Source organism: Apodemus sylvaticus, chromosome 19 (assembly GCF_947179515.1).
Source record: "Apodemus sylvaticus chromosome 19, mApoSyl1.1, whole genome shotgun sequence".
Classification (NCBI taxonomy): domain Eukaryota; kingdom Metazoa; phylum Chordata; class Mammalia; order Rodentia; family Muridae; genus Apodemus; species Apodemus sylvaticus.
In genome coordinates, this window is record NC_067490.1 from 37,060,487 (window position 1) to 37,086,975 (window position 26,489).

At 42.2% G+C, this 26,489-nt stretch overlaps 1 protein-coding gene and 1 pseudogene across 5 annotated transcripts in view; both read right to left on the reverse strand.

Moving 5' to 3' along the window:
- Nucleotides 1–26,489, reverse strand: part of Dse (dermatan sulfate epimerase) — a 56,725-nt gene that overhangs the window by 18,407 nt on the left and 11,829 nt on the right. For 4 of the 5 annotated variants that reach the window (XM_052164554.1, XM_052164555.1, XM_052164557.1 and 1 more), the window contains one exon: nucleotides 15,283–15,751. In XM_052164554.1, coding sequence (XP_052020514.1) covers nucleotides 15,283–15,698 — 416 coding nt within the window. In that variant the 5' untranslated portion in view covers nucleotides 15,699–15,751. Of the gene's footprint in view, nucleotides 1–15,282; nucleotides 15,752–26,489 lie in introns of those variants that run through there. The other variant, XM_052164558.1, reaches the window with a different exon arrangement.
- Nucleotides 412–2,465, reverse strand: LOC127670192 (macrophage migration inhibitory factor-like; annotated as a pseudogene).

A 26,489-nucleotide genomic window follows, 5' to 3' on the forward strand; every position in this document is an offset into this window, starting at 1 on the left:
AGCAGACAAGCAGGCATGGCACTGAAACAGTGGCTGAGAGTTTGCATCCTGATCTGCAGGCAGGAGGCCGAGAGAGACTGGGCTTTCAACCCTCAAAGCCCTTCCTTTCCCAGGGACACACCTCTCTACAAGGCCACACCTCCTAATCCTCCCTAAAATAGCTCCACCAGCTGTGGACCAATTACTCAAACATATGAGCCCTAGGGGGCCATTCTCCTGCAACCCACAGCATTCCACTCCCGTTCCTCCACACACTTGCAGCCATCTCATAATACAAATGCATTCAATCTAACTTCAAAGTCTCTCTAGCCAAAAATATGTGCCTAGGGGGCATTCTCATTCAAATCACAATTATTTAAATTTTAGGGCCATTTTCTTTTCTTTTTTTTTTTTTTTTTTTTTTTTTTTTTTTTTTGTCTCTTAAACCATTTATTTCTCCCGACCGGAAGGTGGGCATCGCCACGGGTGGATAAACACAGAACACCGCGTGCAGCGAGGCTCAAAGAACAGCGGTGCAGGTAAGTGTGTGGCCAGGACTCAAGCGAAGGTGGAACCGTTCCAGCCCACCCGGTCCGAGCTGATGTGCAGGCGATCGAACAGCAGGCCACACAGCAGCTTGCTGTAGTTGCGGTTCTGGGCGCCACTGATCTTGCCGATGCTGTGCAGGCTGCAGAGGGCGCAGGGGTCGCTCGTGCCGCTAAAAGTCATGAGCTGATCCGGGACCACGTGCACGGCAATGTACTGGGCGGGCTTGCCGGTGGCCTGCGCCAGCTGCTGGGTGAGCTCGGGAGAGAAACCCCTCTGGCACCGAGGCGCGGGGAACATTGGTGTTCATGATGAGCATAGGCATGGTGGCGGAGAGACTACGAGCGAGGACTGGAGGACAGCGGAAATAACGCCATGCGACCCAAGCCAGGGACCTGAGCTACGTGACCCAGCTCAGGACCGCCCCTTAGGGCCATTTTCTATACACACATATATAATATATCTATACACACATAGAGATATATATCATAGATAGATGCTGCTGTGAAAATTTTGCTTTTTACTATAAGTCATATTTCAAAAAGTCTGAAGATCACTGTCTTAAAGGAAAAGTTGGTTTCCTGTAAGTAGCTATGCCCTTCAGGCACAGAGTTTCCTACCAGAACCTGCCCTTGGAAGATGCTGAGGCTGAAGCTGCCCTGACACACTAGCAGCCGGTCTGGAGCAAACTGAGGGCCCACCACGAGATCATCAGAAAGGAGCCCAAGAAACCAGAGAAGTTCAGAATGTCCAAAGCAGAGAAGATAAGGACCTGAATGGTGCTTCCAATCAACTGAAGAAGGAAAGATATAATTTATCACTTGTGCCAAAACCAAGGAGGACATTCCCTGTTCCCAAACTACTTTGTTTGTTTTCTTAGAAGCACTTTCCATTCAAAATAGATAATTAAATGATGTTTACCCCATCACCTAATTCCAAAAATGTTTTATTTTATTAAGTCCTGGAACATAATTTCAAAAAGTATATCTGCCTGCCTGTCTGTCGGTCTATCTATCTATCTACCATCACTGAAAATATCACAGGAAAAGGGCTACCAAGAATTTTCCTTTGTGAATCATAAAAAAAAGTATTTTTGGACTCTGCTATTTCATATTGTGACAAAACAAACTTAAAGTGATAAGAAATTATGAGCCAAATATGTGAACTATCTTCAAAACACATTTAAAAACATCTCCCAAGTTTTAAATCTGAAGATACCTAATATTTAGATCTAGTAGCACTGAGAATAAAAGTTGACCTCCTTGTTAAATGAAATCACATTCTCCTCTCTTCTTCTCTGACCATGTGGCATGCCATCAAACTGGGGTGTCAAACTAGATTCAGTCAGACTTAAAATCCTCTCCACACTAATCATCAACCAAGGTAAATCCTTCATAAATACTACATAGTTTTTAAAGATTTGACCAATACAAGGCTCTGGGTTCAGTCTATAGCAATGAAACAAAACAACAACAATCACAAAACACTTTATACAAGACTAGAGTTAATATATGGTCTAAGCTATATGTGTGGGTTTTATATATTCCCCTCTCTCCCTTTCTCTGGAGTTTTTTCTTGCAACAGTACATTCACAGCTGGGGAATTCTGAATGCACTAACATATGCTCACTCCAATGACCCAAGCTCAATTCCCTACCTACAGTTCATCAAGAATCCATCTGACAGATTTCCCTGACTCCACACTCCCTGTAGGTGGAGACAACATGGTGTCCTCTTTTCCTTCAGCTATAGAAAGGATGATGGTGCCCATGTGGCTTCAGGGCCTGACTTTTCTTCTCATTCTTCCAGCTGTCACTCACTAGTGACTTACTGCAGAGCCACTCTAATTAAATCTGACCTTTGAACTTTCCTTCTAAACATTTTTTCCATCATTTGCAGAAATCATACATATTGTATTTAAAGGCATATTCCCTCATTTCATAATTTCTCCTGGTGACAACTGTATGTATGTATGTATATATGTAAATATGTATGTAAGTATATATGCAGAAACACCTCCCAACACACACAAATTAACTGGAATGTGCACATTAGCAAATATGAAGTAATGAAAGCAAAACCTGAGAGCTATGACCTGGACAATGTCTCTAGGGTCTGCAGGCACCTTAAAGCTCAGCATAGTCAACAGCTTCAAGTGTTGTTAGCTCAGTGATGTGGTCTATCCTAACTCCAGGCCCAGATACAACTGCCAATTCTTAGTTGAAACTATCATCTCTTCCCCACACCCATGCTCTAATCTGGATAAATTTACAAAGACCTAATGCTGGCTTGACTTCTGCCACCTGTTTCTATAAGTGAGTTGAGACCCTAAAAACACAAATTGCTACATGAGGAAACACTAGCTATTTCTGTTTCAGAATGAAAGCTAGCCCGCGCATCTGTGAGATCAGAACTGAATGAATCAGGCTGCAGCATCTAGTGGAGGTACGCACCGAGCCACCATGGGTATATAACCAGCAACATTCAGATTGTGAGACGATATGCAGGACAGAGAGTCCAAGTTCTTCCACAAAGTGGAAAGAAAGAAAGAAAGGGGCACAGAGCAAACTACAGGGGAGGAGACAGTTTAAAATGAGCAAAAGATTAGGCTGTGTGTAGCTCAGGGGTAGAAGGCTTCTCTGCAAAACCTATGGTTGCACTGCACCATGTACCCTCAACATACACTCACACCTCGGAGAAGGAAGAGACTAAAGCCGGATGCTCCTGCAATGGTGGTGCTTAGTGGCTAAGGCAGAAGAATCACTTCAGCAGGTTGGGATGTAACTAGAAAACAGTGAGACATCTCATGCTCCAAAGCAAAGACTGTATAATGTCTAGACTCTTGCTGAATTGGGTAGTAAGGTGACTGCCCCCCCCCCCACCGTGTATGTATGCGTGTGTGTGTGTGTGTGTGTGTGTGTGTGTGTGTCTGTCTGTCTGTCTGTCTCTGATAGGAGTTGTGACTGGGATTCCCAGTTCTTGACTTCTATTATAGCCACCATATACATCGTTAATTTGGTGTTCTTTTATTTTACAGTCACATGCACACATATTAGACCATGTTGCTGTTCTGTTAAACCCTTCACTGGCCTCAGAGCTCTTGAGAAAAACATCCAAGCTGCCTCTGACTCAAAAACGTCCCAGTTAGCCTCTCCTTCCTATAGTGCGTTTTCAGTTCCTTCGAGGCGGGCATTCAGCTCTCTTGCACTGTCAGCCAACAGTGCATCAGCTACTTTTGCCTGGGACAGTCCAACATGGTTCTCCTGGCATCGCTTGGCTGACTCAGGATTTTGTTCTTGCCCCAGCTAGAAAGTCTTCCCCCATGTTTCAGGCCTCCACCAAACACCTTTTGGGTCTTCCCACTGTGCTTGAAGTTGGCTGGCGATATTGTCATCTCCATTAATATTGTTCACTGGTTTTTAATCTTCTATTAAGACCAAACCACCTTAGGCATGACAGATGGATAACTCGTGCTTACATGTCTTTATGTCTTATACTTAGCAAACTGCTTTAAACTGAGTATACTGATGATTAACTTACATGGTATAATTAAATGTACTTATTACAAATGAAATTGTAAAAAAAAAAAGAAATTATGTTGACAAAAAATAAGTAAGCATAAAAGGAAATGCACAGTCTTTGGGGCCCTCCACACACCCATAGCCCCTGGGGCTTTCCACACAGACCCACAGTCCCTAGCTCCCTATGCAATTCTAGCATGAACATCCTCCACCCACAGCCACTGTTCACTCTCCCTCAGACTGCTGGATAGGGGCCCCAAACTTCCAAGTTTTTATTCTCTGGCACATGTCACCCTTTTTCTTTAACACCCCCTGCACGAATGTTTCAACTTGGTAGCTCACTGCAATTGGGAAGAACATACTTGTAATAACAGTGTCTCAATAACTCAACAAATCCTCTAAACTACAACATGAGATGAATATAATAATATTTACGTCCAACTTATGACTAGGAACTGATCTAAAGAAGCCAAATAATACATTTAGGGTCCCTGCTGGGACTCAATATTAGATAACAGGCAGTGCGACTCTGGAGTCCTTCCCTGCAACGGTGTACAGCTGCCCACTGTCTAACACCACTACGCATTCTCTGCATAGATGGAAGGAGGTGGTTTTAAAGTGAGCACAACAAAGCTTTGCAGTGGGAACACAATATAAGATGATAGACTCTGAAGCTCTAGGGTTCCGGGGAGAGAGAATACAGGCTGGAAAAAGAGCTCTACAAAGAAAAGGAACCCGAGACCCTGGGAAGAAACAGAGACCCACAAATCCTGACCATCCTACCGCCTCTGTGCTCTACAGTGTGTCTGTGATTACAGGCTGACAGGCTAGACCAAAAGCGGGTGACACATGGGTCTTCAGAGTGAAAGTGACACCAGATGGGTATAAGCAGTCATGGTGCACAAGGCACCAAGTCACATTCACAGCTGGAGGAAGACTCAGGATTCCTGCTCCTGGCAAGCCAAGTTGCTCATAGTAAAATCACTTCTGCGTTCAGGGTTACTCAGTGGTGTCTGTGGCAGGTATAGTCTACTAGGTTCTCGGGACTCTCAGTAAGTGTATAGGCCAATGATGGAGAACATCACACAAACCAAAAATTACACTTCATGTGAGACATCCTACGGAGCATCTGAAAGGCACTGTCAGGGTAGAGGAAGAGCCCAGAGGTTTCTGGGAGGAAATTCCTTTTGGGACATACACTCATGGTCAAATAACCAAATGTGTACTCTAGTTCCTAACACAACCCAATATGCGGAATTCAAAAGAACCAGCCACGATAACTCCAGTAGACTAGACACAGGGCTGGAGACATTCCATGGAGGAAGCAGTTAATTCTAGTCATAGAGTCTGATAGACTTGGAAGGAAAGATGTGGGAGAGTCTGGCTCCTGGGACCAGGACTTGAGGATGCCAGCTCAAGCAGTCCCAGGGGAGACAACAATGTCAAACAATCAAGTTCACAAAATGCTTAAAAGACAAAAGATGACAGAAAAGATGCTCATTCGGGATGGGCGTGTTTTTGTGGTGAATGTGACGACAACAGGAAATTTTTGTCTGTTTTTTTTTTAAACCTTTCTAAAAAGACTTCCTAAAGTGCTTGACTTCGTTCAATAACCATAGAACCAGTCTCAACCAACTGCACTCAGAAGTCAAGAAAGAAGAGGGAGAAGAAATAAGTGTGGGCAAAATGCAGACGTGCCGTGTAGGAGAGCATGAATTTGTGAGCAGAGGAAGCTGTAGTGAGAAGGCCCTAAAAACAATATACGCCAAGACATTCACCAAGGATCAAACTGTCTGTCAGCCCTCCAGAGTATCATAAAACACCTGACAAAATCACCTGAAGGAAAAAGTTAGCTCATAGTTTCAGTGTACAGTCAGTGGCCCCATTGTTTTGACCTGTGGTGAGGGAGAACATTGTGGTAGAAACTATAAGGTAGAGTGTAACTTTCATGCCGTGTCATCTGGAAAGCAGTGAGGAAGGAGCCGGGGTTCCAGGATAGTCTTCCATGGCGTGTCCTATAAGATTTCCTCAAACTCTAGTTAGGACCTACCTCCTAATGTTCCCAGCACTCCTAGTAGTGCTATCGGTCGAGTGCCTCTACCATGCGAACCTTAGTGGTTAGCCCAGATCTGATCTAAAACACCCATGAGCCCTTGTAATATCAGGGGAAGGGGTTTTGGTAGACATCTACCTATGTAGTGATACCCGAAAGTGAGACAGATCAAGTGGACAGAAGCAATAGATAATGTTGTAAAAGAAGACATGTAAGACAGTGAAATGTCCTCTTTCTCCCAGCAACCAGCGCCCCCCCCCCCCCACATGCCGGGTCTCACTCAGGTACAGTCTGTAACCAGCGACCCAGACCCATCCTTCACAAGCCCTCCAATCCTAGACTTCAGAATCACTTGTAAGACATCTTGGGGGCTATTACACAAGTCTGGGAGTCAGCGATAGGGAGGAGCTAACATCTGTCTTCTGAAGGATGGGCCAAATGCTGAAAGGCTCAACTTTGTTACATCCTTTCCCCAGTCTTAACTGTGGCACTCATTTCCCTCCTTGACTGAAAGTATAACCACTAACAAGTGTCTCTTTCCTGATTCACTCATGCCAGACCATCCTCGCACAAAAAGAGCTTTCTACATCACAGGCTGATGTTAGAGACTGTGTGTCTTTCTGCTGTGCAAAGCCAGCATATTGGAAGGACAAGGAAAGACAGGGAGGCAGCCTGTTCAGGTGTAATTAATATATGTTCCCTAAAGTGATAAAGCCTTACAACTTGAAAAGCTTAAGGCCATTTTGAAGCTACCTATAGCAAAATGAACTACTTGGCTTACCAAGAGATCCAAAATAACCAACGAACACACCTGTGTCCTTATCAACAGATCCAGTAAGCACAGCTGTACCATTATCATAAGCACACCTGGACGATTGCCAACAGAGCCAACGAGCACATCTGCATCCATCAACAGATGCAATAAGCACACATGTACTATTATCAAGAGAGCCCATAAGCCCATCTGTATGATCCCCAACAGAGAAAATGAGCACATCTATATGATCAAAGAGCCAATAAGCACATCTGTATCATTATCAGGAGATCTGATAATCACGCTTGTATCAGCAGCAGCCTTAGCAGCTATTACAAATATTCATTTTGCATTACTAAGAATGGACAGACAGGAAGGGCCACAACTCAAGTGATGTCAGAATGGGGTTCTTATTTCATCCAATACACAAACCCAGTATTTAAAAACTGCTTATAAAATATCACAGAAAATTAAAGATATTTGTGAAGCGCCATTACAGATAGACTCAGTACCTGCCAATTAACATCTTCCCTTGAGACGGGAAATAAGGAATGTATAAAATCCAAACATCATGCTTGCCAAGTTGTTGTTAGAAAATACTTAAAGCTACACTTGAAATGTTTATATGTCAAGACTAGGCAGAACTTTATAACCAGGTAACCTATGATGTAAACACAACGTAAGAGACTCCACTACGAAGAGGAGGAGGCTTCTTCTGGCCTGAAGCAATCCAGAAAGCTCATGCTGCCTTTCAACAGGCAACAAAGGGCACTGAAGTATACAAGTCCGAACACATCCTACAAAGAGAATTCCCTTTACATTTCTTTCCAAGTAAGTACGACTATAGCAATCATCAAATGTCTTAAGCATGTGTAAAAAGCAGCATTATGGAGACAGCTTTCTCCCCTCCGCTCCCCAGCATTTGAAAAAGATGGAAAACAGTTTAGAGTTCAAGGTGGTGGGCTGGGCATGGCACAGAAGAGGGTGACTTCACTCAAGTTCACTGGTACTCATCTTGACTTCACCTGCCAGCCTGACCCGGCTTCCTCTGCAGCTAGTGGGTCCCTTGCCCACAGATCCCTGTGTAAAGATGCCAGTTAGTAGCAGCCTGCTCACTATGTGGCAGTCAAGAAGGAACTTCCCAATCAATGGTCAGGGTCCCACTGCTAGGGATTCTAAACTTATTAAAGAGATTGTCCAGTGTTTCAAAAGGCTCAGAGAGTCACCTATTTTCCAGGATCTGAATCTACACAAAATGAGGAACCTGTCACAGAAGGTAAGGAACAGGAAAAAAAAAAAGTGTTGTAGAAAGAGTGAGGGGGAAGGGCAAGAGAAGAGAAACCCTTGAATGAGAAAGAGCCAGAGCTGGAGGCTGGGTTTCTGACAGCCTGACATTTGTTTCCAGGACCAGTGTACTTTAATTGATTCCAGGTCTCTGCCTTTCCCACTGGAAGGTCACAGGAGGAAAACCTCATCTTTTCACTCACAGTGCCGTGTGGCTCCGCGTGGTGGGGCCCAGCTACTTCCTCCTGCTTTTGATTCTCAGCATTAGCTTACAGTTTAAAAAAGCAAAAAGCCCGAGAAGCAGCTGCAAGGAACAGCCTTCGGAGGCCCGCAGGCAAGGCTGAGACAGGCCTCACACTTATCTCGGTCCATTGAGCAATGAAACCGAATGGTCCATTTCAGAGTGATGGAGACTTCGCTCTCTCTTTTTTTAAACCTCTTTCTCTTGCTGTTTTATATTATTTTACAAACACACCCTAGGATGTCACAAGCTTGCAATCCATAAGTAAGGATTTAATAATCTGTTGTGGAGAAAAAAAAAAAAAAGAATTAGATCTCTGTCCAACCATTCAACTTGTACTGTTACCCTCACTAGTTCTCTGGATTCCCTGTAGCCAACTGGCTCCAACACAAGAGGGAACTCATTTCTTTCCTCTGTGATTTATTTTCTGTCTTATGATATGGCAGAAACATACTATAAGGAAAGGGAGAAAGAGTGACTCACTACAAATACTTCTCAGAAACACAACTCCAGAGCACCAGCGTAGCTAAAAGGAGTATTCTGCACCCAAGTCTGGACAGTCTTGTATCTTTACCTCTTTCTGTATAACGAAAAGGATGAAGTTTTAGTAAAACTATGTGCCAACTACATAATCTTAAGAGTTTTCTCTGCTTCACCTTGTTCCATCCTTGGAACCTCATGGAGGAAAAGATTCATCCACATTTTACAGATGTAAAAAAAAAAAATGTTTGCAGCAGCTATGAACTCTGCCAGAGGACATGGGACTAATTACACCAAAATCAGGACACAAACAAGACACAATCTACCCCCAAAGACCCATGTGTCAGGCATGCTTCCCTTGAGTTCATAAACTAAGAGGGAAGCCCCCAAACCCACTACTGGGCAAGACACACTGGATGCCTCCCACCTATGGACTCCAGCTTGAGCAAATCCCTTCCATCACAATCTTAAATCTCTTCACAATGCTCTCATCTCCACGTCTGATTAAGCGAGACATGGCGAGCTTACACTTTTCTGCCATAGCCGGACAACAGTGGTCTCCAAAACTGAGTGAGCCTTTTGTTTTATTTGTATTAAGTTCTAGATCACCAAATAAATATATACGCTGAGTAGATCAAGCTCCCGGCAATCCATCTAACAAAGGCTTGCATGAGACAACGTAGCATGAGGCATGCCATCGGATGGACAAGCACACTGCTGTTTCGTCATTTTCCTAACATAAGAAGAAGTCTATCAAAGAATTCAACCAACCTAGGGGAAAAGATGGCTGGCTAAATCATGCATCTATCTCCCCCATCCTTACTCCTTCATCTCTGCAGGTTTAGTGAAATTTGCTCAGGAGAGACCCATCAAGGGAATCTATGTAGGAGTCAAACGCCAGACCCCCTGTTTCCCTCCAGTGCTGTGTGAAAAGCATCAGCGTACTCCATCACCCACACCGAAGACTGTTTATGAGAGTGCCAAGTCTCTGTGAAAATCTAGAAGGTTCTTTGTGATCTTTGGGCCAAAAATAATTGTTCTTTTATAGAGTAAGTGACCTGATTTTTATTCTCATAGACACTGTAAACTTCACAACTGAGGAAGTCTATCATTTTTGTTGCTAAATAAATGAATAAAACAAATCCATCTCGGGGTCCACATGTGACCCACTCGTGGTCATGGTGTGTGATGTATTTTAGTGAATCTCACTATTGTTCTGCCAAGCCATTTCCCAGCTCCTCCTCAGCTACTTCCTATTTGAATTTTGTAGAATGTGTCTTAAAATTTGGTGATGGTTTGGAGAGGTAAAGACACAAGGCAAGTATAAGTAAGAAAATAAAAAGACACTCACATTATGAAATGTTTAAGGAAAAGAAAAAATAGAATAATGTGTGCTGACTCCAAAATATCATTGAACTGATCTTTATGGGATTCTATTTAAAATCTCTATGAAACACTTTTTTTTAGACTATTATTTTCCTGACTTGAGTTTCAAACTTTTGCTGAAAAAAAATATTATTCTGTTTATGTACAGTAACTACTATGACTTTTTAAACAGTATTCTGTTTATCTACTTGTGTGTATGCACGTATGTATTCATGCCCCGGCACACATGTGGAGGTCATCGGATGACTTGTGAGAATCTGTTCTCTCCTTTAGCCATGTGGGTCTCAGACATCGAACTCGGGGCCCTCAGGCTTGGTGGAAGCACACTGATGTCTAAGCCATCTTAAAGGTGCCAGGTGGGCGTGGGGGAGGAGACACAACAAATTTTTAATTGAGTTTACAAAGTAAGCAATGCACATCCTTAGCATTAACCAAAAAAAAACAAGCCCTGAGAGACTTTGTGGAAAGCACAAACATAAAGAGGAAGTATATAAAGAAACCTCATCTTTCTATGGTGTTTAGAGACCAATACAATTATTATTATACATACTTCTCAGCCACCCTACTGTTAATAATCTTTCAGATTTCCTTTCTATGCCATAATGTATTTGGTATAAACAGTACAGCTAAATAACATTTTCAATTTAATTTCTATTTCACAGTGGCTGAAATCTTTTCTCTTTTTTCTTTTCTTTCTTTCTCTTTTTCTTTTCTTTCTTTTTTTCCCCCCAAAAACAGGGTTTCTATGTATAGCTCTGGCTGTCCTAGAACTTAATCTGTAGACCAGATTAGCCTCAGTCTCAGCTATCCGCCTGCCTGTGATTTCCTCCTAGTGCTAGGACTAAAGGCATGGGCCGCTATGCCTGGCATGGCTGGAATTCTTAAGTAAATCTCTATATGTGAACCGTTAAATCTCTTTATTTACTAACATCCAATGAAATTCAGTGATGTGATGGTCAATACTGTCCGTTTGACAGGATCAATGAGATGAACCTCTGGGCCTGTTGGGAGGGATTATGTTGATTAGTTGACTGCCATGGGGTGGCCGACCCCAAAAAGTAGTGGTGGCACTATTCTAGTCTTAGAATGCATAAGAAGGAAAAAGCTTGTTGGCCATGGACAACCATCATTTCGGATGCTCCATAACTATCCTTGTCATGATGAACCACATCCTGAAACTGGGAGTCAAAATAAGGCCTTCTGTCCAACCGCTGCTTGTCGGGTACTCTGCCGCAGCAAGGAGGAAAGAAGTGCAGCTTTAACATCAAACAAAAAAAGAGTCATTATTCCTTTCTCCCAAGCCTTCTCCATAACCTCACCACTAGATTCCTGTACACATGAAGACGGGCCCTGGAGGACAAACAGTGTAAATGTTCAAGGGCTATTGTCATTCACAAGCTTTCTGAGTCCTACAAACGGTCTAGCTCTGAGAACAATCTGAAGAAACAAAAACAATAAATATCTCTGAACAAAACTATTCCCTTCTTTTAAAAAAAATCTATAAATAACAATTATAAACCAATTAGAGTCAACGTCCTAGGTAAAAATAGCAAAGGCAATAATTATCACCACCTGCCATTACTCTTTATTGAGGTCTTAATTTATGACAAGAACTTTCAGAGTACTATGCACTGGTTAGCTCACTATTAAGTCACTCTGTGATGGACAGACACTACCGCTGTACTGTTATACGCTTGGGATGCTAAGGCTCAAAACTGAGAAATTCATCTGAAGTGATATAGCCGATGTAGGGGGCTGGATTCAGGGCATAGGCAGAACCCGAGTGGGTTCCTTTCCACTGCTGTTCAAGTAAGTCATGAATAAAAATCCTTAACTGCGTGTCCCTCGTGCTCAACTCTGAACAGAAATACCCACTGTAAGAAGACTCTTCATCCCAAGTATAGAGCATTTCTTCAATCTTGAATCCACATTACTAGCCCAATATGCCACATATATATAGTAAATGCTCAAAATGTTAGTTAAGTGAATGAGTCCAGTTTAGTCATTTTCAAAAAGGGTAGAAATGTTTGAGTAAATGGCAAATACATTCCACAAATGAAGCCATTATAGGGAAGTTTGAGTCTATAATATTGATTATTGATTTATGAATACAACCAGTTCTTTTTTTTTTTTCTGAAATGGATATGGGCATACTATATCCTAAGGCAATGACAGTCCTCTCAGTATACTTTTTGTATATCATGAAGAACTGGATTAAACTGAGCCACATAAGCAAAGGTACCTGGAATATAAAAACATTTAGCAATATTTTAAGTTGTATAAAATGATTATGTTCAATCTGAGGCCTAAATGAATGTTTGAGAATCTAGGTTTGAGTGTGACTGTTTATAAGTATAATATTTCTATATGAGCATTCAAAAGCATGACAGAAAAAATTCAATTACCTAAAACAAAAACATGGCTATCAAGATCCACAATACATTTCTAACCCCAGTTTAGACTGATCATGAGAGCGCAGTTCTACTGAGTTTAGTTGAGTCTACTAAGTGACAGGTTGCCCTTTGGCCACTGAGTAAAAGTACAGTTAAGCAATCTCCTCTCACCCCTAGTAATTGGTACATCTGTACCAATTATGTAAATGTTAACATTTTTACTTGAAATTATTTATTTTCCTTCTTTTATTAGGGAAGGTATTTAATCCTAGTGACAATGTTCACTCATTTAATACATACACCCAGATGTGTATACTAGTGACTGGTCTTGTACAATTTTCCTAACAGTCTTATATTTGTGCTTTAAAAATTCCATTACAAAGACATTTTTAATCTCAGTCTTTTATGGGATGGAGCTGGCTTATTGGAGTATCTGCTTCTCCCGGATATTTCGTGAGCGTCATCATCTATCAAAATCCACTTAACTATGTAAAGCAAAAAAGCTACAAAAGAGCAAACACAGATAAATGGTGACTTTTTTCCCTATCTAGTATACTGTTACATTACTGTAGTATTTGATAACGTCATCTTGCTGCTCTTGGCATCAGAACTTCAATGTGATCTTATAAATGTGAGTCCAAGTCAGAAAATATGAGGCACATGGCCAAGTGTGTCATGTTTAGGACAAGTTACATGAAAAGCTCTTTTCAGCCTAAAATATCCTAAGTTTCAGAATAATTACATTATTTAACAAACATTTACAAATTCAGCTTGGATAATGCTTTAATGTCAATTTCTTTCATCATCTTGTCCATTAAGAGATGCCAGACAGTTATCACAGGGCTGCAAATGGCTACTCTTCACCTTTGTCACACTAAGATGTATTTCATATAAGATACACTCACCACAGAATCACACATATCCCTAAGCATTTAGAAACAGTCCTCTCTAGGCCCATGACAAGTGGCAACTTAAGACTACGCTTCATACAATTTGTAAGCATTTTTAGCAACTGACCTGTAAATATGCATTAAGCTGGGAGTTTAGGAACAAAAAATACGTACAGAAGTCTATGTTTAGTCCATTCAATCTTATCTTTCTAAAAGCAGATAGAAACATGAATTATAAACAAATTCAAGCTAAACCAAAATGAGACAGGAAGTTTGTTCTTGAATCTTAAACTCCTGAAAGTAAACTATGACATAATCAGAATTCTTCACACAATTTCACTGTAGCACTAGCTTTCCCACAGGGGTAAGCACTCTCCTGATTATTAAATTGAATCTTCTTTGTAAATTGCCAGTCAATCTGATCACAATGACTTTTATCACCTTATTATCACAAAATGCACATAAATAAATACCTTCTAGGCTAAAACATTTTAGTCAATTTGGCTGTCAATCAAAACCTAAGACCAAATAATACGACCCAGCCATGCATCAGGCAATGGTCTTGTGCTTCAATGAAGAACATGTATCAGAGTAACCCAGCAGGATTGCAACCAAGTTGAAAAGTCTTAGCACCTAATGATGCTGTAACTACTCTAACATCAGTACAATATGTTCTGTGCTCACATGCTCATGGGGATGTTGGTGGAAAGAAGCCTACTACACTGCCAATTATACAAAAGTTAGCATGTAGAACTGTCTACATGGCACAACATCACTGACTTGTGTGTTTATGCAATACATTTCATTTTAGAGAGCATCCCTTCCACTTAAACAAAATGAACTATAGACATGCATACTGTGCTATGCGGACAGCAGCCTTCTTTATGCACTATGTAACACACCTCCTGCTTGATTTCATCTCACTTTGTTTGTTTATCCTGTTCCTAGGAGCAACAGGCTATATACACTGTATAAATGACAGCTAGTTTTGTGTACATATAGTCAGTCCACCATAGTCACACAAGGACAAAAATCACTTACTGATGCACACTCATCAAGTGTGCCTCCACCATCACGTGATCCGCAACTGTAAATGTATGTTAAACAAGGAAGAAACTCTCAGCTAATAACATGATACTGGTTGCTCAATTCTTCCATTTCTGCCCCACCCCCACCCTCACCCCTTTGGTGAAGGTGCCTCTCAACATGATAAGCTGAAATATATTAAGTTTTTTTGATTCTGTTAGGCATTCTTGTTTGTTTTCTTTCTTCCTTTCTCTTTTTCTTCTTCTTTTATTTTATTATTTATTTATTTATTTATTTATTTATTTGAGACAGGAGCCCAATAATCAAATAATCACACTCATTATACAGCTAAAGATGATCTCGAACTAGCCACCCTCCTATTTCTATCTCTTGTGCTGGATTAAGAACAGGTACCAGCAGCACCTGGCTTAGCTGGTGGTGGGAATCAGGGTGTTTTGTTTTGTTTTGTTTTCTGAGACAGGGTTTCTCTGTGTAGCCCTGGCTGTCCTGGAACTCACTCTGTAGACCAGGCTGGCCTCCAACTCAGAAATCTGCCTGCCTCTGCCTCCCAAGTGCTGGGATTAAAGGCATGTGCCACCACTGCCCAGTGGAACCAGGGCTTCATGCATCCTGAGCAATCGTTTTACCAACTGAGCCAGATCTCTAGCCCTTGAATCATTTCCTGAAGTGACAAGGTTAATACAGGAAGAAGAAAAAGACAAAAATCTACCAACTAGGCTGCGCTGCCATCCTCTCCATGTAGTCTTTGGCCATGTCTCGAGCTTCAAGGTTCTCGGGATACAGCACACAGAACATTGCCAAGGCACCCAGGTTGTTTCCGTAGATCTCGTTCCAGCGGGCACTGTACTCCTTGTGATCCCAAGGAGGGAGGTACTCCAAGGGGTTCGTCAGCATGGTGTGCACCGCCTCCCTGATCCGAGCTGCGATGTGCTCATGGGAGCTGGCAGCCCTCAGCTGGAGCTCCGCCACATCTTTCCTGGAGAAGTACAACATCGGGTGGCTGTCATAGTTGGCGTTCATGAAGGGAATCATGACTTCTGGGTTCTCGTCAGTGAGGTAGGCGGACACGCAGCAGAGCAGACATATGAAAAACACACTGGGAGCCCCCCGTGTGTAAGTCCTCATCGTGGCACCAGATGTCCAAGGCTCCAAGGCAGCCAAATCATCTTCGAACGATCCTACGAGAAACACAAGAGTCAGTCACGCCCAGTAGAAGCACACAGTAGACAGGTATCTCACTTCCTATAAGGACTGAACATTTAAACACGTGACTCTCTTATATGCAACTAAAAGTTGAAGTAGGGAGGAACGTAACTAGACCCCACAAGGTCTGATTTTATAGACCTAAAACTGCACTCTATCAGATAGAATTCATCACGAAAACACAACTTTGGACTTTTGGAGGAGTGGGGGGAAAATGTCTTTCTCATAAATTATCATGCAGAAAATTTGAGATCTTTATAGTATCTTAGACATGAATACATAAACCGCAATCATCAAGAGCTGATGATAAAACTCTCCTGGAAACCTGAGAAACCTGGAAACCATAAATGAAAAATGGAGAAAATCCTGTTTCTTAATCCAGCCTATTTCGCGGCAATGACATCTTTCTTCCTTACATCTTACACCACTACTAACCAGACACTGGGATCAGCACATCTGTGGGGACGTATGCTGATCAAACAGTATGAGGAAGGCTAACTGCCCTCTTCGTGGGAGCAGAAGGTGGACCAGAAAAGACAGAAGAATCTGGCAAAAGCTCCCTGGGCTGACATCAGCTCCCCATGAAGGCCAGACTCCGGGATCTGCGACTAGGAAACTGTCATGCCTTCATCCAGAAAAGATTGGATGACCAGTGAAGATGCCTTCCCCTCACTTCTGGAAACCAGTGTATGCTTTTTCATTTTGTATATAGGGCTTTGGTATTATTCAGTAAATTAGAAATGTAAAGCAGGCTTACACGTTATCTTATCTAGTTGTTTTTCTTTATTGTTCCCCCCAGATCTGTTCAAAGTTAAAAGAACTACCTTCAAATGGTAGCAAACGTACACACACACACACACACAAACCCTCAGCATTGTCTATGTTACACACCCACACACACAAACCCTCAGCATTGTCTATGTTACACACACACACACACACACAAACCCTCACCATTGACTATGTTACACATTCACACATACAAACCCTCAGCATTGTCTATGTCCCAAATCTGGGATAAAGCGGGCATAAAACCCCTCAGAGAAAAGTCAGGGAATTCCTAAAATTCTTATGAGGGAAAAGGTAATAGAAAGGAGACCAGAAAAAAAAAGTTTTATGTAAATAACGAACAGTGGTTTTCAATTATTAAAGGAAAAGCCAATGGTGAAGCCCAGCAATTTTTCCAAGAAAAAAATGGCTTCCTCCCAGACAGATGAGAGAAAAATAAAAATTCAACACCAAATTCAATCCATATTCTCAAGTTGCTCCATCTTCCAAGAAGCAGAGTGTGGAATCACTTGTGGCTATTATTTCTTTATTTTTTTCTTAGATGTACTTAGGCTGTAAATATATATGAGAAAAGGTAGTGGCAATGGTTTGTTGACACATTTTAGGTTCAAGTACAGAATGTCTGATGAATAAAAAAAAAATTTTTAACACAATCATATTAAATCAAATAAATAAAAGAGAAATAACTCTTGGACTCTGCCAGTATTGTGTCTAGCACCCAGAGCTTCAAGGCAGCTGGCTAGATCCTTCAAGTTCAGAGACACAGCCAAAAGAAATAGTCCTCTGTGATTACATAGAGGAGGGTGTGGTTTCTGGCAACCCAGAAGCAGCGGGTGTGAAAGAACACTCAGTCCCCCCAGGGATTACATTTACTTGTCCCAAGAGAATGGTACTGCTAGCATTTCTTTTAAAAGCCTCTAATTGTAGGAACCCTCAAAAATCTAAGATAGGGTGTCCTCAAGGTGCGAGTAGAACAGTGGGGATTCGGGCACCCTGGGTGAGGAAAGGTCGGAAGTTGTTAATTGGCTCCACGGGCATACAACTTCTGGTCTCTCAAAGGCTGAGGTCTTTAGTTGTGATGGAGCAGGAATGGGTGACTCAGGCTCCTGGGGAGAGGTAAGAAGATTAGGCAGAGCTGAGGAGTTTTCCTTCTAGGCTACTGTACAAGCATTCTCTAAAAGGACAAAGCCTGGTGTGTTTTATTTGCTGTTCCTTCTCGATGCCATGAGGCTGTGGGGTGGCCATACCCTACTTGATCAACACACCCTGTGATCCCAGCCTTTTCAGCTACCCTGCCTCCACTTTCTCAGGGGTTGCCTGCATACACCTAAACAGAAAAGGAGATTCAAGTGACAAAACACAATCAAGGCTCTGGATATCGTCTCCTTCTGCCAAATGTTTCGGAAAGCTCCTCAGTTTCTCAGGGCACATAGGAGCAGAAAGATGGGGATCTGCCGCACTTTAAAACTTGTTGGGAAAAAAAAAACAAAAAAAAAAAACCACAAAAAATGCTCAGGCCAATACAGAACCCATAGACATTCTGCAGATGGCTCATCAACAGACATGGCCTAAGGACTTAGCAAGGGCCTGGCATTTGCCAGCCACAAATTACATGTTGCCTTCCTAATGTCTCACTCAACGTGCCGGGTTCCCATTGCCCTCCCAGCTAGCCAGACCTTCCTTTACCTACCCACCATTTCTCCTGGGCCCCGCACAAACGAACACGAACACGCTAGCTGGACTCAGCTAACTACGCTTTCTCTCCCCGGAGCCGACGCCAGCTGGGCTCACCTATCTATGATTTGTCTCCCCGGAGCCGGGAGAATTTTCTGCACACGTGGAGCTCTGAACCTGGTGCCTGAATGCTCACAGCCACTACTTGGAACTAAATTCCAGCTTGGGAGTTGGTAAAGTCTCACCACTAAAATGAGCAAGAAAAGGATCCTGTTCTTCCTTACATGAAGCCAAGGCAAGTTTAAAACTTTCCAGAAAAAGAAAATGTCTCTGCCAGGAAAGTAATAGGAGAAAACACCCAGAAGGTCTAGAAACTTCAGTAACCTAAAATGTGATGTTTTAAGATGAAACGAAACTGAAATCTACTTTAAACTTGCTCTAACCTAGAGAGAGAGAGACACCTGGTTCCCATTTATCAATTGTAGTAAATGTCTAACAAATTCTACCTAACAGAATCCCACTTCCAGTCTTTAGATTTTTAGATCAGCTGTTCACTCTGTGTGCACACTTAAAAATAAAAGGAGTATTTTTCAAGATAATTTAAAGTAGGCATGCTGTAGACCAATTGCATGTATTTATTTCAATACACATAACTACCTCAGCACACCTGGGATATATATTCAAGTCTCAAAGTTACACACACACACACACACACACACCAAATAGAAATAAAAAAGATGTTGATTGTGGTTTCTGATAAATGAACAGTTTAGGAGACACTGAGAATGCTCAATAAGACAATGTCTATGAAAGGCTAAAGGGTTTAGCAACTCCTCTCTTCCACCTCTCTCCCTCACCCTGTCTCCCCCTCTCTCCTCCTCCTCCTCCTTCTCTACCCCACCCATTCTCCAAAGCACCAAGCCTTGGAGAAACAAGTCTGAACTTTGAGACATCCACAGATGTTGTCACAAGCGACCTCCACCCTGGTTCACTGTTGGAGAAAGAGCAGAGCTCTGCCACTCACCGGAATCTCTGGTCTAGTTCAAGAACATGGTATTTTAATTTGGCAAAATGACTAGACTATTTTAATACACGGTTTACAGAGGATTCAATCCCCAGGGTGTTTCTGAAGGACCCTATGAGCCTCATTTTTCCTGATTTTTGGTTCCTCTTCTCAATGGAGCACACTAACTTGCAGGATTCAGCTTTCTTTTGCATTCCTTTCTTCCCACCCCACATAGCCCTAAAACATTTCTACCATTTTACGTCATTGGTAGATACAGTGCAGTAACTTAAGAATCACTGTTGCTACAAGATGCTTCAGATAGCGCTGTGATGCCAGCCACCAGCTGCAACCCAAGCTCAGTTTTAGTCTCCAGCCAAGCCAGTTATAATTATCTTAAGTAGATCTGCACAATGCCACACAGCCCAAAATTATTCTGCTTAATTCTGGTTCCAATAATTTACCACAGCTGTTAGGACTGCTGGGTGACAGAAACTGTGGCTCTGAGATCTAAATGCCTTTCACATATCTGGTCTTTAACATTACAATAACAATGTGGCAAAGAAGAATTGTTTACATGGAAACTGAATACATTCCAGAAGCTGAACTAGAACTCAAATCCTAAACGAAGGTTTGTCCTTTTCTTTCTTTAACCAAACAGATTTTTCAAAAGCATTCAAAATTGGAAGTTTCACTTTTGCTAGCTTTTTACATAAAGCACAGAAATATCTTGAAGAGGAGCACTAAGACAGTGTACAAGCCGGGGCTATGCATAGAATGAAGCACACGATACCACAAAAGCTTTCTTAACTCCTCATGCTTTTGGGAATGCACAGTATAGCAGACAGATCGGAAACAATGGCTCCAAAGAAAGTAAAACGCGTCACCAAATGAAGATGGATTAGAAACACTCTTAGGAACACAAAGCTTAGGAACACAACGTGATGATTGACTGTACGGACCGCAGACTTGTGTAGACACCGGTGCAAACGCCAGCTGTGCTCTCTGCTGGTTTCAAGATGCTCACTCTCAAAGCCTCCATTTTCTCTTTTACAAGATGGTGCCTATTTCAAGGGGTGATTAGATGCAAGTGATATACTTAGCCTAGATACCCTGCCCAGAGGGAGAGCTCAGTAAAGTATTTATTTTTACTAAGAGAAGAAAAGTTTCACTCGTTTAAGGCTATGTTAACATATCATCAGAGAACAGGAAAGAAACTACACCTTCATAATTCACTAGCAAAAACTGAGAATCACAGTTGTTAACTGGCATGGGCAAGGTCATCAGGGTTGCTGACACCTAACTGAGATGGTGCCCAGTGCTCCAGACTCCACCAGGTATCATTTATAGTTGGCATGTCTCTCATGGGGGTAGAAAAGCATTTGACTCTTGAAATGATTCAAGCATTTTTTGGCCTCCCAGAAAAGAATTACATAATCTAATATAATAACATAATAACAGACTATAACCAGAGTTTGCTTGCTTCCCAAGACAAGTAAATCTTGGTGTATATGAGGTGAATGGTTTTTTATTCTTTCAAAAGACAGGTTCCATGACACAACAGCAGCTAGGAAATGGAGTGTGGCTGGGAACTATTTTCCAGTAATACACTTTTATTATGGAAGGGGTACGTGCATATTGTGGTGACATTTGCTCTCACCGCCAACAGCCAAGGACGACACTCAGTCTAGGATGGAGTCTTAACTCACAGTTTTGGGAAATGAGATATTACCTAATGCCTTATTAAGCCCCACATATGTATTGAATGAACATGCTGACTTTCCAGACTCTATCTAGCAGATTGGGAAATGTTTCTTGCTTCAAAGGAAATGGACTGGACATGAAATGATAAGATTCCCTCCAGGCAATTAAAGAACTAAAAAGAACAAAAACAGCAAGAAGGCCTAGGGTTTGGGCCACCTTGTGCAGTCAAGATCTCTATCTTTAATGCACTTGGAAGGAGGCTACACCTCTACCATCTCTCACAGACACCTTCCTGATCATCACGGATGGTTTTTAAAATTAACATGAGCAATGTGCACTCCCTCAGCAAACACTCTGTCCAGGACAGCTGCTCTGCTTTGCTTTGCCCAAACAAATGGGCGGAGCCAGGAACCAGTTCTTGACTGGAACAGTTCACCGCATCCCACCCTGGTCCGTCCACTTCTACAGGAGGCAGATGTCAGCCAGACCATTGGCAGAAGGCCTGTGTATCACAGTCTCGTCCCGAGAAACTGTGAGCACTGAGGAGTTTAGTGCTCAGCCCCTGCCTTACTTTACATCTATTCCAAGTTCCTTCAATTGATGCTTCTCGGATAAGCATCTAGGCCAACACTGAAGGGCCCTAACACAAGCCAAGCAGGAAATCCATTCTTCTGCCTTCGATTTGGGGCATGACCCTTGAGGAAACCTCTTTCCACAAGCCTGAGGGATATCTTGTTGTCATCTTCGGTGTACTTTTGTGTATTCCTTTGCGCTTAATTTAATTAAAGGAATATATGTATGCATTTTTAGAGATCTCATTTTTTTAAACTTCAGTTTTAGTGAATGAATGATTAAAATAATTTATGAAAAAGAAATCCTTAACATCAAATAAAACCTTAAATTTCTGGTAAATTTTATAGTGAAATAAATCTACCCTTACTCTTAACTATGTCAAATCCTAAGAAAATATGGTTTGGGTACTATATAATCATCCCTGCAATTATATACTCCCCAGTGTGTGAAGTCCACAGAGTCAGATAGAAAAACTTCAAAACTGCAAGCACTTGGTCAAACTGAAAGTTCCTTTCACTGAGCAGACTTACTATTTCCTCAACTAAGAGTAAAATAAAATATACCTTCCCCCGAAAGCCATTCTCACACAAAAATCCACAGTATGAAATGGCAACATGTGGAACCCTCTAGAAATTGTCACAAGTTACTGAAGGAGTAATTATAACCCTGTGCCCGCACAGCAAAACCACACAGAGGTAATAATGGTGTGTGACATCGTTTGAAGAGCGGCCTTTTGCGATCAAAAAGCATTCCTATCCCTTCCTCCCGATTGGTTCTCATGAAGGCACCTCACGGTTTCAGAATACAACTTGGAAGTTCACCTCTCTCTATCAACTTACTTACGTGAGACCAGGCATTCTTCTAAATTAGGTTTACAGATTTTTCAAACGTACATGGGAAGTTTCCTGCACCCACCTGCCCAGAGACCAAATGAGTAAGTGATTCCATAGCTACGAGGCTGTATGCAAGATCTCGTTGCTGAAGGCAGGTTGGTACATATGACTGTAAAGTGAAGAACCTTTAAGATCCAGATATGGGATCTGGGAAGATAATTCCATGAGTAAAAGTGTTTTGTTTTGTTCTGCACACATGAAGTAAGCTTGATTCTGCACTACTCATGGTGCTGTGTGCCTGTAGCCCCAACACTTACAGGATGGAGACTGGGAGATCCAAACTAAAAATGGTGAGCTCCTGGTTCAGTGAGAGACTGGTCTCAACAAGCAAGCAAGCAAGCAAGCAACAAACAAACGAATGAATAAATAAGATGAAGAAAGAAAAACCCCCAAAAGGGAACTCTAACGTCTACATGTGCACACACAGATGAGCACACTCATATTGGTGTTCTCCCACACATACATGCACAACTATTAATTAACTAATAATTACTAATTAAGTAAAATTAAAGACTTGGCCTTTGAAAGAGTGGTTACCACTTATAGTGTAGAAAGCAAGCAAAATCTGTATCATTTTGTTCAAAGGGCCAGGCAGCTCTGGATTTGTCGGCCATAGCTGCATCCATGAACAATTTCATAACACTGCGGATCGAACATAAAGGGCAGGAAAGACAGTCTCGAAGGCAGGGGTTAAATTTTAATTTTATAGTTTCAAATGCTAGTTTAATTAAGCCTCAGTAAAAAAATGTCCTCCCTCCCACAGGTTCACGAGGGCAGAAGAGGCTGCAAGAGTCCTCCTGAGGGCCAACAGGGTTTGTTTCAGAAAAACCATCTGGACCTTCTCCATTTGATATGATATGCACTAAAAAATGCTATCTTGACTCCTAAACTGATTGGCAAATTAAATAAACTACTATCTGTAAAATGCTATTACATGGTAGTGTTTTACCATAAGCAAATTCTAAGCTATCTCAGAACTCAAGAGTGGCTAGGGGTCCAAACTGGCTTCTGGGTTTAAAGCCTAACATCACCACACCCTTTGCTATGCTCCCATTTAAAACAGCAACATCTTACTCCCGAGGTTCCTGAGTAGCTATATCTGAAACAGTAAAAGGGTACGGAGTAGCTAGCTAGGCATGATGGTGGAACACACCTTTAATCCCAGCACTTGGGATAGAGAGGGAGGCAGTTCCCGGTGAGTTTAGAGGCCAGCCTGATCTAAAAAGGGAGTTCCAGGACAGCCAGGAATATACAGAGAAACGTGGTATCAGAGAACAAAACAAGACAGAAACAACGAAAAAAGCTGTGCAGGATGCAGAAAATGCTCAGTGAATCCCGGCAGCCACTATTACCATTCTAGGAGAATATCACAGTCAGCTGAACTGGAAACTGAGGAAGTGTGACATGACCCCAGGAGGAAGTAAGCACTCATGAAACTCTGAGAACTTTCCTCCCAAAATAGGTACCATGCACTGTTTATTAAAAATCGTCCATTTCCTCAAGGACCTCAAAAACAAATATTTTGACGAATATAAAATATTTGATGGGAAGTCAGTTTAGATCTTCCTGCTCAGCTTCATGTCGACAACGTTGGGGCTACATAGTCTACTGATTAAATATATCCAAGGAAAAAAGAGCTTATAGGAAAAAGATTAATGAAACCAACCAAAGGTTATGTGCCAACACAGAACAAGACCCCAAACGAGGAAACAGCAGCCCCAGTCACAAACAGGGGCAGGAGGATTTCTGTGCGCTCAAAGCAGCCTGGTCTACATAATGCCAGCAAGGGTTATAGACAGAGAACCTGTCTCAGAAAATGTGTATGTGTGTGTGTGTGTGTGTGTGTGTGTGCCCGCGCGTGTGAAACTGGTCCTTTAGAGCTGTGACATTTAATGAAAATACATTTCCCACTTCCTGTCGATGAGAACAGATATTAAGTAAAACTAAGTTTATCTTGAATTCAAAACAAACCCAGGTACCTTGCTTTCTCAGTCTGGTTCTCTGAAAGCACCCTCAATTCATTTCTTTCTTGGGTCTTCTACCTCTGAGTTTACATCCAACGTTGTTCTGCTTTGTCAAGACAGCCTCTGTTCCAGGACTGACCATCAGCTTCCAGACTAGATTCCCACCTCCTGACCTCTTCCCTGAATCCAGCCAACGCCACGCATATTTTACAAGTTAGTTCTTTCTTCTTCTAGAACAGAATTTCCAAAATTCTATGGATGAGTCATAACCTCGTCTATTGCAGATTTTCCTGGGAAATGTCGTGAAACAAATTTAACATGACATAAGCTCTGGTTCACTCACTTCTGAATTTTGCTACATATGTCTTAAAATTGGGGTGTGTATGTCTGTATCTCTGCGGGGATCTGCCAATTTATCCTCTGACCAAAAACAACAACAACAAAAAACAAACAAACAAAAAGCGGGTCTATCAGACTGTTCAGGAAAGGGTTAAATCCCCAGGCCCTAACTGCAAAACCCTCAATCTGGAAGGAAGCCAGACTTCAGGTCTGACCTGTGAGCAGCCCACGGGAGGCAGCTCTGTGATCCCTGATTACTCTCTCCGATAAGGTTTATTTTTGTATACGTTTAGTGGTCAAATGATACTGTTTGAGCTGCTCTCTGTGCTGCAAGGGCTGATGGGATAAGGGATGAAATCTGAGAAGCTGAGTTCAGCACACAGGTGTTCCATGCACAGCTGATGTGACTCTAGTAAGAACCCAACCTTCTCCAGCTAGCAACGCTGCACCACGCTATCCCTGCAGTGGAGGGAACACCTGGGAGCTTGTCCCTGGCTTTTTGGGAATTTGGTTTGTATGCCTTTTCCCTCTGCCCAATTACCTCTATCTATATATCAAACAAAACTATGATTATAAAGAAATTTCACTGTCCTTCTATTGAGTCACTGAGTTGAATGGTGCTAGAGGGCCCTCCAAATTCGTTAAGTTCTTTCTGATGTCTTTGGTAGAGTTATTTAAAGTTATGAGCAGCTTTGTGATGTATGATATTCCATGTGTGATACTTTTGTCATAGAAAGTTTGTAAAGTTTATTTATGCCCCCGGTATGGTGGCACACACCTTTAATCCTAGCACTTGGGAGGCAGAGGCAGGCAGATTTCTGAGTTCAAAGCCAGCTTGGTCTACAGAGTGAGTTCTAGGACAGCCAGGACCACACAGAGAAACCCTGTCTCGAAAAAAACCAAAAAAAAAAAAAAGTTTTTTATTATTTATTGGGGAGCAGCACATACTACACTGAATGTGAAAGCCAGAGATGAGCCTAAGGGCGCTGGCTCTCTGCTTCAGCACCTGATGCACCCTTATCCTCTAAGCCATCCCAAGCAAGTCTCCATTTCTTTTGCAGCCCTCAAAGACTCAGCCTATAAGTTTGCCTCTTCTGCTGCCTGCCTCTATTCTTGAATATTTTTACATGTACGTGATCTTCATTTTCACTTTTGTCTCCCAGATTTCAGTTCTATGAGTCTCAAAGATCCCTGGGCTCTTTGCACACACACACCCCCCACCCCATAATCGAACTTCAAATAGCAGAGACTAGATTTGGTGAAACAATGGTACAGATCCACACAATTAACTAAAAGACACCCCACTAACTTCTCAGGCACGCCCTGCCTCACCCACCTCCAGCTGCTAATCCAACCAATCCTGCCGGGAATTCAGGCCAAAGTTCCTTCCCCACCCCCCACCTCCCACCCCCCCCACCCCCGTTCATACCTTCTTTTTTTGTAACTAAACTATCAGCAAATTCTGTTGGCTCTTTCTTTGAGTCCACTCACTTCCACCACTGCTGTGATAACTCAGCCCATACATATCATGCTTTACCTGCAATAGCTTTAAAAAGTCACTTAACTCTTCCCTCTCACGTAAGCCTTGGAGTGATCCCGGTCAGGCGCAATGCAGAGTAAGCACTGTACTGTTTGAAGACCTCCCAGGGCATCTTCCAGGTTATTAGAACATCATGGTCGTGATGGGGGGAATACATTAGTCAGTAAGGAGGCCAGCAGGACTGGAGTCGGGTGACAGAGTGCTTAACATTTAGGAAAGAGCAACAATTTACTA